The sequence below is a fragment of the Nannospalax galili genome, unplaced genomic scaffold (genome assembly GCF_000622305.1).
Source record: "Nannospalax galili isolate Female #2095 unplaced genomic scaffold, S.galili_v1.0 scaffold66, whole genome shotgun sequence".
Lineage (NCBI taxonomy): Eukaryota > Metazoa > Chordata > Mammalia > Rodentia > Spalacidae > Nannospalax > Nannospalax galili.
In genome coordinates this window covers 3,240,984-3,254,258 of record NW_008356058.1, presented here as the reverse complement: position 1 = coordinate 3,254,258, position 13,275 = coordinate 3,240,984, and the positions used below count along the sequence as shown (strand labels likewise).

At 49.5% G+C, this 13,275-nt stretch overlaps 1 protein-coding gene across 3 annotated transcripts in view; it reads left to right on the top strand.

Annotated features, from left to right (window-relative positions):
* Igsf9b (immunoglobulin superfamily member 9B) overlaps positions 1-13,275 on the top strand; it is a 59,034-nt gene that overhangs the window by 33,540 nt on the left and 12,219 nt on the right. For 2 of the 3 annotated variants that reach the window (XM_017803485.1, XM_017803486.1), the window contains exons 17-19: positions 398-443; positions 979-2,631; positions 10,312-10,433. In XM_017803485.1, the coding sequence (XP_017658974.1) occupies positions 398-443; positions 979-2,631; positions 10,312-10,433 (1,821 nt within the window). Of the gene's footprint in view, positions 1-397; positions 444-978; positions 2,636-10,311; positions 10,434-13,275 lie in introns of those variants that run through there. The other variant, XM_017803487.1, reaches the window with a different exon arrangement.

The window sequence follows — 13,275 nt, the reverse complement described above, 5'->3', positions numbered from 1 at the left end:
GGCAGATGAACTGTCGCTATTTTTCTTTTTCTTTCTTTTCTTTTCTTTCATTTATTTTTGAGACAAGATCGTGCTTTATAGCCAGGGTGCTTTCAAACTTGAGGTCCTCTCTTGACTCAGTCTCCCAAGCACTTGGATTCCAGGCATGTACCACCATGTCCAGTGGGACTTGATTTGAAAGGGGGAAGAGTAAAGCAGGTGCTAGAGAGAGAAGGATGGGCCAAGGCTGCAGGGATGGAAGGCCTGGTGGTGACAGGCTTTTGAGCTGGGCATGGAGATGCCAGTGTGCCTGCAACCTTTTTCTCTGTGGCTTTGCAGCAGCCCTCCCTTTTGACCCTAGGGTATGGGGTGTCAGTGTTTTGTGGGCTCAGGCCTCTTCCTTCTTTTTCCCTTCTAGACCCTCCACTCTCCATTACTCACTGCCGGAAGAGTCTTGAGTCTCCGTAAGTATCTCTGGCTGTTGGGGGTTTGGTAGGTAGAAGGGGGAGGCTGGATGGTAACTTGGCCCCCCATTTTCTTGCCTGTTTCCTGTTTACTGATGGCATGTTAATTTTAAGTTGTCCACATAGATTGAGGGAGAGTAGTGTGTATAATACAAACTAGTAGCTTATTTGTTTAGCCTTGCAATGTTATTTTTGTAATTTTTTTCCCTTTACTTTGCTAAAGTCAGTGTTAACATGAGCTTGCATTTCTTGAACAACTAGGGAATGAAACTGGAGTTGTGCTTAGGCAGGATGTGCCAAATTTATGGGCAGGCCAGAAGAAAAGTAGCAATATGGGTGTTTATTCCAAAAATGGACCATACGTGTCTAGACAATTGAGAGTTGGCCAGAGTTTCTCACTAAAATATGCAGCCCATCAGTGCTGTTTTCTTTAGTTACTTTTCTAGATGCTTGTGGATTTTGTTAAGACAATGGGAAGAAGTTGTAGACTGTGTCCAGCACCCTTCATCGCTGTCTGTTCTTGTTTCACTCATAGCTTGTCCTCTGGCAAGGTGAGTCCTGAGAGCATCCGCACACTCCGTGCCCCATCTGAGTCCTCTGATGACCAGGGACAGCCTGCAGCTAAGAGGATGCTGAGCCCTACTCGGGAGAAAGAGCTGTCTTTGTACAAAAAGACCAAGAGGGCCATCAGCAGTAGGAAGTATAGCGTGGCCAAGGCCGAGGCTGAGGCAGAGGCTACCACGCCCATTGAGTTGATCAGCAGAGGCCCTGATGGCCGCTTTGTCATGGGCCCCTCTGAGATGGAGCCCTCAGTGAAGGGGCGACGCATCGAGGGCTTCCCCTTCGCCGAGGAGACAGACATGTACCCTGAGTTCCGGCAGTCAGACGAGGAAAATGAGGACCCACTGGTACCCACATCTGTGGCTGCCCTGAAGTCCCAGCTGACTCCTATGTCTTCCAGCCAGGAGTCCTACCTGCCTCCACCAGCATATAGCCCTCGGTTCCAGCCTCGCGGCCTTGAGGGCCCCAGTGGACTGGGAGGTCGCCTCCAGGCTACAGGCCAAGCACGGCCCCCTGCCCCCCGGCCCTTCCACCATGGCCAGTATTATGGGTACCTCAGCAGCAGCAGCCCTGGGGAGGTGGAGCCTCCACCCTTCTACATGCCAGAAGTGGGCAGTCCCCTGAGCTCGGTCATGTCATCCCCACCCTTGCATACTGAGGGGCCTTTTGGCCACCCCACCATCCCTGAGGAAAATGGAGAGAATGCTTCCAACAGTACTTTGCCCTTGACTCAGACACCTACAGGAGGGCGCTCTCCTGAGCCCTGGGGCCGACCAGAATTCCCCTTTGGGGGGCTGGAGACCCCAGCGATGATGTTCCCCCACCAGCTGCACCCCTGTGATGTGGCTGAGAGTCTACAGCCCAAGGCCTGTCTGCCCCGAGGACTGCCCCCCACCTCCCTCCAGATGCCTGCAGCCTACCCAGGCATGCTGTCTCTGGAGGCACCAAAGGGCTGGGTAGGCAAGTCACCTGGCAGGGGCCCCATTCCGGCGCCCCCTACCGCCAAGTGGCAGGACAGACCTATGCAACCTTTGGTCAGCCAAGGGCAGCTAAGACATACCAGCCAAGGTATGGGCATACCCGTGTTGCCTTACCCGGAGCCAGCTGAGCCCGGGGGGCATGGTGGCCCCAGCACATTCGGCCTGGACACCCGGTGGTATGAGCCCCAGTCCCGGCCCCGGCCCAGCCCCCGGCAGGCCCGGCGAGCCGAGCCCAGTTTACATCAAGTGGTGCTACAGCCCTCCCGGCTCTCACCTCTGACCCAAAGCCCCCTCAGTTCCCGCACTGGCTCCCCTGAGCTCGCTGCTCGTGCCCGACCTCGCCCAGGCCTCCTACAGCAGGCGGAGATGTCAGAGATCACCCTGCAGCCCCCAGCTGCAGTCAGCTTCTCTCGCAAGTCCACTCCGTCCACGGGCTCTCCTTCTCAGAGCAGCCGCAGCGGGAGCCCCAGCTACCGGCCCACCATGGGCTTCACCACCCTGGCCACAGGCTACCCCTCTCCTCCACCGGGCCCTGCTCCTGCAGCACCAGGGGACAACATGGATGTGTTTGGACAGACTCCTTCCCCCCGGAGGATGGGGGAGGAGATACTCCGGCCAGAGCCCCCAACAACATTACCTACTTCAGGGTGAGTATAATTACGACTATCTCTGGCCCACCTCTGGTCAGTCTTTTCCCCCATGCTCGCCCTCTCCCTCACCGCTCCATCATCCCAACAACAGGGCTTGTTGGGACATGCTGCAGCATCCCTGGGAGAAGAGTTCTGGTCACACTGGCAGGATGTATTCACTGGGATGGGTGTACTTATCTGCCTGGAGGTTCAGGAGTCTCACCTGGGCCGGAGTTCCCAGGAGGCTCTTGGTGTATCAGGAGTGTGGGGGAAAGGAGGGGAACATGACATAGCAGACAGTGACTTCTGTGAATGCTGCCCTTGAAGTGGAAGCCCTCTATATCCCTGTGATCTTGGTGTTGGGTGGTGGGTCCCTGCAGTTGCTTACAGACTTTTTATCTAAACATCCTCTTCCTTAGTCCCTCTTCACCATGGACCACTGATCAGGACCCCCTGTGCTCAAACCCTTGTCCTTTAGCAGCCCTAGTGAGTGCTGGACTCCAGGCCCTGTCCTTAGTCTCTCCAGGAACTTGCCCTGGAGGCTGAGAGAACAAGTTCAGGCCTCTGGGTGGGGAGCCATACCCCCACCCCACCCATGTGCCTCACAGGAAGCTACAGAGAGACAGACAGACAGACAAGCTCCTGCGATCTGCCCGCCTGAGAGAGTACACTCTGTACTGTAGCAGCTGGTATTCCAGGTACCAGTTGGCCTGGACGCCTGTCTGTGCCTCTTCTGTCCTCCCTTCCTCCTACCCTTTGTTCCTTTTCAAATCAGTCTCTGTCTACCTCTCTTCCTCCTCCATTGCCTTGAGGTTGACCCAACCTGCTCAGAAGAGCCTGCCATGAACCCTGTAGTGCACACCTTGCCTTCTTCCCTTCCCCTCACCCTTTCTCCCTTCTCAGTCTTTCTCTTTCTCTTTGGTTCAGTACTTTGGTCTCTCTTCTTGATATAGTGGCCTGTGGAGGGTAGCAGAGTTCCAGGGGAGGCTTGCCTGGTGGTGGGAGAATGGGAGGTAGCTGGGGAGAAGGAAGCCTACTCCTCCTACCATCTGCCCACCACTCCCACCACTCTGGTGCCTAGAGATTGCAAGCTCACCCCAGTGCCATGGCAGGTGGTGTGGGGAGGAGAGAGGGTAGCTAGGGCTCTCGCCTCTGTCTGCAGGAGATGCTGTCGTGGCGCCCTGTCTGTGCCTTGTTTAACCAGCTCACCTACTTTGTTCCATCGTGCGTCTGGTTTTCCGTCTCTCTCCTCTCCTCCCTCACCCATTCTCTGGCCTCGTCTGGGGGTCTCTGCTCGCTGTGCCCCCTCCTTCCCTCTGGGTGTGCGTGGGTGGTTCACCTGGCCGGTGTTGGTAACTGCTTTGTTTCTGATTATCTCAGCTATCTGGGCAGTGTTGTCGAGACAAGCCTCTCCTCAGCTCAATAGGTAAGGGAGCTCCTCGGCTGGGCTGGGCGGGGGCGGGCAGGTGGACGGGGCTTCGGCAGGGCCATTGCTTCCGTAACAGGGCATCCAAACCACATCCCCTCATCGCCCCCTAGGGGCAGCTACCGCTCCTGGGTTCCCATGGCTTCTGGGTTCCCCACATTGCACTGCTCTGCTGCTCCAGCTGCCCGCTGGCCATGCCCGGGTACTGCCTAGCTGTAGCTTTTAACCTTTAAGCCCACGCCCACCCTTTCCAGAGCTCCCTCCAGTTTTCACTCAGACCCCTGCCATCCTGCTGCCAACACCTCCAAAGACCCCCAAGCAGCTTTAGGACCTTGCATGTACCCCAGGGACTGGATATCCATGATCTGCTTTGTACTTCTACTGTTGGGGAATTGTTTGGGCCCATACTGGGATCTAGGACCCTCTCTTATCTTCACCCCACCCCACTGCCCTGTTTTCCCAGCAGACTCTGGCATAGTATTCCCTTTCTCCATTCCAACCCTTCTCTCAAGACTCAGATCTTTTCCTGAGGTTGCTAGTCCCTTACCCTTCCTGAGATCTTAATGATAGTGGTCCCCCTTCTGCATCTGGGTTTTCCTCAGGGTCAGGTGGTTTCTAGCTCTTCAGAGGGTGGGGAAATGTCTACTCCGTGCTCCTTGCATTCTGCAGCCCCTTCATGGTTGTTGCAAGACTGAAATGTGACCCTGCCCTTGAGCTGCATTGCTCTCAGAGTCCCTGTAGTAGCTATACAGCCTCCTTGAGTCACATTCTTGGGAAAGGGTCTTAGGACCCCCAGCAAGGGCAGGCTTCTCCCAGGGAGAAGCGGGGTGAGTTAGCAAGAGCTGAAACCCCAGGGATCAACACTGTGTCCTCCCCTGCTGTGGTCATTTCCTCCTTCAGTATCTTTCCAGGTGGAATTAAAAAAAGATGTGGCCATTGAAGTCCTGTCAGTCTCTTAAAGATGCTCAGGACTCTTGGGGTTCCCTGTCAGGGTAACCTAAAAAGATGCTTGTTTTGCCACATGCTTCATTGCCCATGTACTAGGAGCTGGCAGACTGCATTAGGCACCTGGTGGGAGAGAGGGAGCATTAGTGTGAGTGCTTTTGGCTTCCCAGGTGAGGAGGAGCTGCTTGCTTTCCTCCATTCAAAATGCTAGGGGAAGCTATTCTTCCTAGCTCAGGACTATAAATCTTATTGGTTGTGAGTGGCATCCTATAAAGAGACTATGGGGACATTTCTTTATAACCTGTCAGTGGCCAAGAGGCCCTAGCATTGTGCATGTGAAGCCAACTGGGTGTCAGGTTATAGCCACCAGTGCTGGCAGGATCATGCAAGCCAGCTGGTAGTGCTTATGAGCTAACCTGATCATTGAGCCTCCTGTAGGTCCCTGGATAGATGCTTTGGAGGAGGGAGAATGACTAAATTCCCTGCCCCATCCCTGTCCTCCCCTCTGCCCTTGCTTTGCTCCTCTGTTACCCCTAGTAGCTCTGGGCCAGCTTTCTCCCAGTTCCCCAAAACTGTACTCTAGTCTTATTTTTAATTTCCATTCCCCCCAATTCCACTGACCATGACCTTCCCCAGTGTCCCAACCATGGCAGATCTGAAAGAACCCAGCCATTTTATCAGCACTGTGGGAAACCCAGAAACCAGGGGTAGTGATGAGGAACTGTTGTTCCTTTTCCTCCCAGGCCTGGTCAGTGTCCCCAGCCCAGGAGAATGAAGTCCTTTTCATTGTCCAAGTTAGGAGTTTGTGGTGCTAGGCAACAGGACCCTCTGCTTGCTCTCTCCTGCTTGCTGAAAGCCTCCCGGGGTACAGGAGCTGCTGGGCCATGGGGAGGCAGCAGCTCCTTTGTAGATGCTGTCTTCATGCTGAGCCTTTGCATGTCCCCTTGGTCTTGCTTGGAGAAGTGATGCTTCTTGTCTGCGTTTGTTCTCGCCTTGTTTCCTTTCCCATCTGTTTCTCTCCTGTCCTGCTCATACCTGTTGTTTCCTCCCAACCTGTCCTCTTTTCTCTCTTTCCTTTTTATCCTCTTCCCAACTCCCATCTCAGTGTGGGAGTTGCAGTATGTGGACCTGTCCTTCTGTAGACTGCTGGGGTGCCCAGCCACTTGCTCAGCTTGCCTTTGATGCTGATAGCACCTCTATTTTCTATTTCTGTCTAGTCCCATTTCTCCTCACTGTGACCTCTGTCGTGCAGGGAGCTGAAAAGCCAGGATGTGGTCCCTTTTTATAAAGTGGGAAAGAGCTATAGGAAATAGCGCTCATTTAGACACAAGCCTCTCCAAACTTCTGGATTTGGGGGTGAGGGGGGCAGAAGAGAATTCCACCAGAGAGGGATCCCCTTGTGGCTGGGCTGTCTTGGTGTTGACTTGTGAATTATTGTCTACATTGTACATTGTGGAGAGTAGTTTCACTTTTTCCCTTGCTATAATGTATATGGGAGTAGATGTCCCTTCTCTTCCACCCACAGCAAAAGGGAGACAGCTCCCAGGCTACTTCTACCTGTTGGCTGGGGAATAATGAACTATGTCTTAATGGATAATTCTTAGGGCACCAAGGCAAGGAAACAGTCAGCTGGATTTTAACTTTCCTGACCTGAGCTTTGCCTATGTTATAAACCTGCTGCCTGTTTTCTCAGCTAAGGAAGCAGAGTATCACTCAATTAAGACTTCTTGCACTGAATGAGTAAGGGGGGGGATTTTGTGTGCATTCAGAGAGAGAGAGAGAGAGAGAGAGAGAACATGTTGATAATGCTAATGGTGATGATAAAGGAGAGGATGCTGCTGATGGTTCTGGTGATGGAGAAGAAGAGAGAGAAGAAGAAGAAGAAGGAGGAGGAGGAGGAGGAGGAGGAGGAGGAGGAGAGGAGAGGAGAGGAGAGGAGGGAAAAAAGAGAATGGGAGAGATTTTAAAGTGAAACCAGGTAATTTTTGGTAATTCTGATCTGCATGGACCACTACTGGATCACAGAACTGGGCTTTATGGGAAATGAGAGATCAGAAAACCCCATAGGCTTGGACGCCTTCATCTTCCAGTAGTGTACCTGGATCATCTGCTAGGAGAAGTGAAACCTGAGTTTGCCACATTCCTTTATGTGGAGAAAAGTCAAGACTAACCAGGAGAAATGAACCTCACCTTAGGAACCTAGGGTTGGATTCTGTTGTAACGGATTCACCTATAGGTCAAGTTCTGGTTACTGGATAATTTTATCCCAGAGTTAGAAGTTCATCATACTTCCTATTCCAGACATCAACATCAAAACTTCAAAACTGGAAAGACACCAGGTAGACTTGATAATGACATGGGACATGGTTATCCTTCCTAAAAATGGGAGGCAAGTTAATTCCAGAGGGCTGTTGGTGCTGATGGTAAGGGCTTCTGGAAGGCATTTCATGTGACTTTTCCATATAACTTGCTCAAAACAATCTCATTATGCCTGTCCCTCTCTTCCCACCTGTCCTGCTAGACATTTGCTTTTATTTTTGCCTCTGGCATTAGGCGAGTGTCCTGGTACCTCCAAGAGCAGTCTTTTCCCGTGTTGCAGTATCTGAGCCCTGAGCCAGAAGCTGAAGCAGGTGGGCAGCAGGTGTCCTGGATGGCCTGGAGCTTGGCTGCTTCTCGGGGGAAAATTGGCTTCTCTTCCTCAGTATGTCATTGCTACTTGGGAGTTTGTGCCTGAATTGATGAGACTTCAGCACTTGTTCCTGTCTGGCCCTGACACAGAAGCAGAGAGCTGTACCAGTCAGCACCCACTGCACTGAAGGGCAGGCAGATGTGATGGGGAAGCTGTGCTTTTGTTCCATTATAGCTTCTGTACCTACTTTTACTGGGAAGAAACTTAATGAACATTTTAGCCTAATACTAAAGAGTTTTGGCTGTGTCCAGGGATACCTGGACTGTTGGCTAAGCTGCTTACCCTCTCTAAAGTTGAGTTTCTCCATCTGGAATACGGCCAATGCAGTCTTCACGTCTTAGACTTATTGCAAACATTAAACAATGGCTGGCATGGTAAGTGGTAAGCACATGTTACATGATACAAATGATAATGTTAATTGTACTAATGGTATTCCACCCCCTGGAAATTCTGTCCGCTTTGAAGAATCCCTGGGAATTTTCAGGGTTGCTCTGTACCAGCTTCTTGTATAATCTGTGCCCTGACTCCACTGGAGAGGGAGCCCTTTGTGGTTGGGCTGGGTTGGCACTCTCTTGTAAACTCATAGCTGTCTATGGGTTATCTACAGGGAGTGAGCTCACCTTTCCCCTGGCTATAGTGTGTTTGTGAATGGATTTCCCCATCCTTCTACCCACAGTAAGGGGAGGCAGCTCCTAGGTTCCTTCTGCCTAATTGGCTGGGAATAAGGGAGAGTTGTGCTGTGACTGTGGGACACTAAGGATAATGTTGGGGAGTACTGTTATTGCCTGTCATGTAACTCCTATGACTGTGTAGCTCACCTTGCATGGCTTTTCTGAACGTGGGGCAAGGATCTGGAGTGGAGATGGCAAACAGTGGAAGATTTGTGTCTTTGATTTTCTTTTCAGGCAACATGAAGAATATTGGTCCAAGTTGAGAAGGGATGATGTAGGCTCCTCTAAAGTCCTGTCTAGCTACTGCTGTGGGGGAAGCTCTCTGGGTAGAATTGGGTTGAGATAAGAGGAAGGAGGGGTACTGACATATTGGGTCTTGGGGGGGGGGCTTGATTTCCACTATGAGCTAGATTTCTTTTTCATGGGATGTGGGCTTCTGTGTACATGCACATGTGGTCCTGTATTGCTGTATAGTGGTGCTATCAGAGGATGCAAAGTTAAGGATTAGTCTCTGTCTTGAACTTTGAGAGAGCTTCTTGATACTTTGTGCACTAAAAGACTCTGGGGGTGATGGCATCCATCAAGGAAGATGGCAGGTACTTCATTGCCAGTTACTGCCAGAAACCAGAGGCTTACCTACCATGAGTCTGTGAATTTCTTCTTCCCCATGCTCACAGAGACCTCCCATGTTGGAGAGATGGCTGCAGTCTTTTCATCCCTTTCTCTTTGTTCTTTTTTTAACCTCAGCTTGTCAACCTTTGGGGATGTCCTTGGCACTCACAGGACTCTCAATTTCTTGATCAGGATTTGCCAAAACCTCACTGTGGTGGACATGGGGAAGGGAGATGTGGTTGGGGACAGAAGAGAGTCACCTCTGTTACCATAGCTCTAGAATGTCCTTACTTAACCTGATCTCATTCAAATACCAGTGCTGATGGGAAGAAAACATATCCTGCCTCTCTCTTTCCCTCTTTGTTCCTCAGGCTCCAAGTTGTCTTACTTTGAGAAAAACTGACATTGATAACATGTCTTCTCCATTTTCCTCTTTTATGACTCTTGTAAAGTTCTCTCTATAGGCACAGAGTGTCACACCCTGCTTACCTCTCAGTTTGCTTTTGTGAACTGAGCTGCACAGGCTCTGATTAAATGACCGATGCGATCCATCCCACAACTAGGGTGGGGTTCATATGTCTGAGTCTCCTCTCCCAACAATCTCAGCATCTAGGCTGCATTTGAAAATACAGAATTCGCTGGATACTGGTGACACAGCAAAGACTCTGTGAGGTCATAAGATTTGAATACCTCGTCATGTCATAATCTACCTCCACTCTCTTCTGTTCTCTTCTGAGACCAAAGAAATCTGAGCCTAGTCTGCAGAGGGTCATGGAGACATGCCTGCTGAAGATGTTGGTATATCACAGCAGTTGTCACTATTAGCTGTGAGGTTCTGGATGAATCTTGCAGATGGAGTGTGTAGCTCAGTGAAGCTGTTTTGTGGAGCCCTTATCTCACCGGCCATTGGTTGCTCATGTCCCCCTTTCCTTCTCTGGAGATGGAAGGTGCTTTGGGGACTGGAATTGCTTATCTCCTGCTTTAATTTGCTCTTTAGTTTTCACTTGATGCTGGTGATTTCTAGGAACTGACTGTTCTCTGGCATTTGCTTATTCCAGCCTGAGTGATGCATGATGGGCTTATCATTAAAGTCTCTCTCTCTCCTTTCCCAGGATCTTTCAATTGCTCCACAGGTTGGTTTCCACCTGAAGTAGGCCTCCTGCTGCTGGAGCTCTCTTTTGGGTTTTTTCCCTTCCAGGAACAGTAGGAAGGCAGGTGTCCAGGAACGATCGTGTACACCCGGACTCCATCCCTGGGCTCTATCCTTCTATGGGCAGCCCTTTGGCTTTCTTCCAGCCCTCTTCAAAGGCTCCTTTCTGGGAGCTGACCTGTGCCTCTCTAATTGTTCCTTGCAGAATACTTCCACCTGCACCCGGGAACGCTGCTGTGCCTGAGAGGCTGGAGGCTCTGAGATACCAACGGATAAAGAAGCCCAAAAAGTCATCCAAGGGCTCTTCGAAGTCAAAGAAACGATCCGGTAAATGGTGGGAAGTGCTACTCCTCTTTCCACCGTGCTTTCCCCATATGATGAGGCTTGTGGGCCCAGGATCCCAACCTTGGGTTTTCTTTAGAAGTGAAACCAGCTTCTCTTATTCTTGATTTCCTTTTAATAATGCGTTTTCAACAATGCACAAATGATTTTCCTCTAAAAACACGAGAACGTTATCTGGTTGCCTTTCCTTCCCAGTTCATCTCCTTTCCCCTGGGGAGCCATTGCTCTGGGTGTATGTGTGCCTGTAGAGCCTTTTCTGTACTCAGAGCTTTAGAAAATTCACTGTATCCTTTCAGTGTGTTTTAGAGCAACCTAAGTAGTGTCCTATTCTTTCCCATCCTGTAGTGTACCTTGCAGTTATCCCTATCTCCTTGTATCACTATCCTCCATCATTTCAAGTCCTCTAGTTGAACACAAGAATGATGGGGCTTAGGGCTCACATGGCATGGACCAGCCTTTGCATTGACTAAACTTTTCTAAGGAGATAAAGTGCAATCTCCTTGTCTTTTAAAGGGCACTTCCACTGAAAAATGTCCAGTGCATATCCAGCAGTGACAGGGAGCTCCCAAAGCAGTGGAGAAACAGTGCAGCCCTTTTTAGAAGAGCTGTTAATGTTTAGCAAATACTCTTTCTACCAATGGTTGTAACAATGTTGTGGAAGCCTACCAAGGAAGAATGTTGAGCAGTTTCTCTGCAGATCTTTGGTGATGACTATAAATTAACTGCTTTATAAACCAGGTGATGGAAAAATATTCTACAGAGATGAAGACCCCTGGGAGGCAGCAATCACTGCTGGATCCCTTAGTCTTTGGGTGTGGTTGGTTGCCTATCAACTTGGAAATGGGAATATTGAAATGGAGAAAAAGAAAATTATTTTGTTGGTTTGAGACAGGGTCTTGCTGTATAGCTCAGGCTGGTATGGAATTAGCTGTGTAGCCCAGGCTGGCCTTGACTTTGCAATCCTCTTGTTTCTACCTCTGACAGCTAGGACTATGGGTATGTGCTGCCATGCTCAGCAAAAAAGAATGTTCTAAGGCTTGGGTCAGATTGGAATTCAAAGCTGAATCTTCAAACTATTTAAACTTGTATACATAAACATGTGGGTCTTAAAGTGAAGTCTGTATATGTGTGTATATACACATATACATATTTCTTGTCGCATGGTGGTGGTGTGTGCATCATTTAATGATAGGGACACATTCTGAGAAGCACACTGCTAGGTGATATTGGCACTGAGTGAGCATCATAATATCCTTAAGCTAACATGGGCAGTCACTATGCAACACTGTCTTAAAGAATTCCATTGAATATATGATCTGCCCCTGGCTAAAATATTATGTGGTGCAAGACTGTAAATTTCAATAACTATTTAGTTATTGTAAAATAAGTCATATCGGATGCTCTTGTTCCCTCTTGTTATGATGATGGTGGTCCTGCTGCCTGTTTGTGGTAATAGCCCTCGGATGTCTGCTTTTAGTCTAGGTGTCTCTTATGAGATCAAGTCTCACATTGCCAGTTGCTGGTTGAACTTGCATTTGGATGTTTTGTAGCTTCCATACTGTCCCCCAAAGAGTTTTTGTTTATCCTTTTCAAACCTGCTTCTTCCCACATCTCTCCAGTTTAGTAAATAGCACTTCTTCGGGTTCAGTTTCTCGGGCAGCTTTTTCCTAGATTCTTCTTTGGCCCTCACGACTCACACCTAAGCCATTTGGTAACATCTGTTGGCTCAGCCTTTGCAGTGTATCCTGAATCTGACTTTCTTTGGCTGTCTTTACTGCAAAAAAATCTCCTATCTGAACTGGTGCCTTACAGCTACCCTCCTGTCCCATCCATACTCCTACAGTGTTCCACAGAGATGAAGCTCCTGAATCCTTGGGTTACTTAGCCCTTAGCGTGACTGATTTCCTATCAGTTTGTGGATGGGAACACTGAGGTAGAGAAAGAAAAATATTTTGTTACTGTTGTTTTGAGACAAGGTCTCACTAATTCAGGCTGGCCTATAACTAGCTGTGTAGCTCAGGCTGGCTTTGACCTCTGGATCCTCCTGCTTCTACCTTCTGACTGCTCAAACAGTAGCCAGATTGAGCTGTAGAGATTTTACAGCACCCATTTTCACATGTCTTTTATATATACAAACACATATACACACGAAAACCTTCTATAAGCTTTTCGCAACAAGAACAAACAAGAACAGATTTCAAACTTCAGTACCCCTGCCATTTTTCTCTCTCCAGAGTGTGCCATGCTTGCTCTGTTTTTATTTTTTTATTTGTTTGTTTGCTTTGTTTTGATTTTCGAGATAGGGTAGCTCAGGCTATGTAGCTTAGGCTGACCTCAAACTCATAATCCTACTGCCTCAACCTCCCCAGTCTGGGATTACAGGTGTATGGCACTATACTGGCTTACATTTGCTCTTAACTTGGGTTTCCGCACTGCTGTACCTTCCGATGGTACTCATTTTTGCTCAGCTCTAGGGAAGGCTCTGAATTCAAGACTCCAGTCAGGTGTTAACCCTTTGAGAAGTAGAAGTAGGGCCCTGGCCACTGGCGTGGTCCTATTTTATTTCTCTTTGTTGTACTTGCAGCACCTGGGAGTCCAGTGTCTGTATTTTTCAAATCTTGACAGTTTGTCTCTTCCTCCCTACCCCCATGCTGAAGTGTAATCTAGAAAGATTAACCTTCCCACTGCATCTACAGAAGGGCCATGAGGCAGGGGAGTGGCCCTGACAGTGGAAGAAGGTCCAGGCCTGACTCACTATTGCACAATTGAAGTCTGGTGTGACCTCTGTCATTGCTGGGGAAAGGAGAGGGAACTATATTAAAGCCCT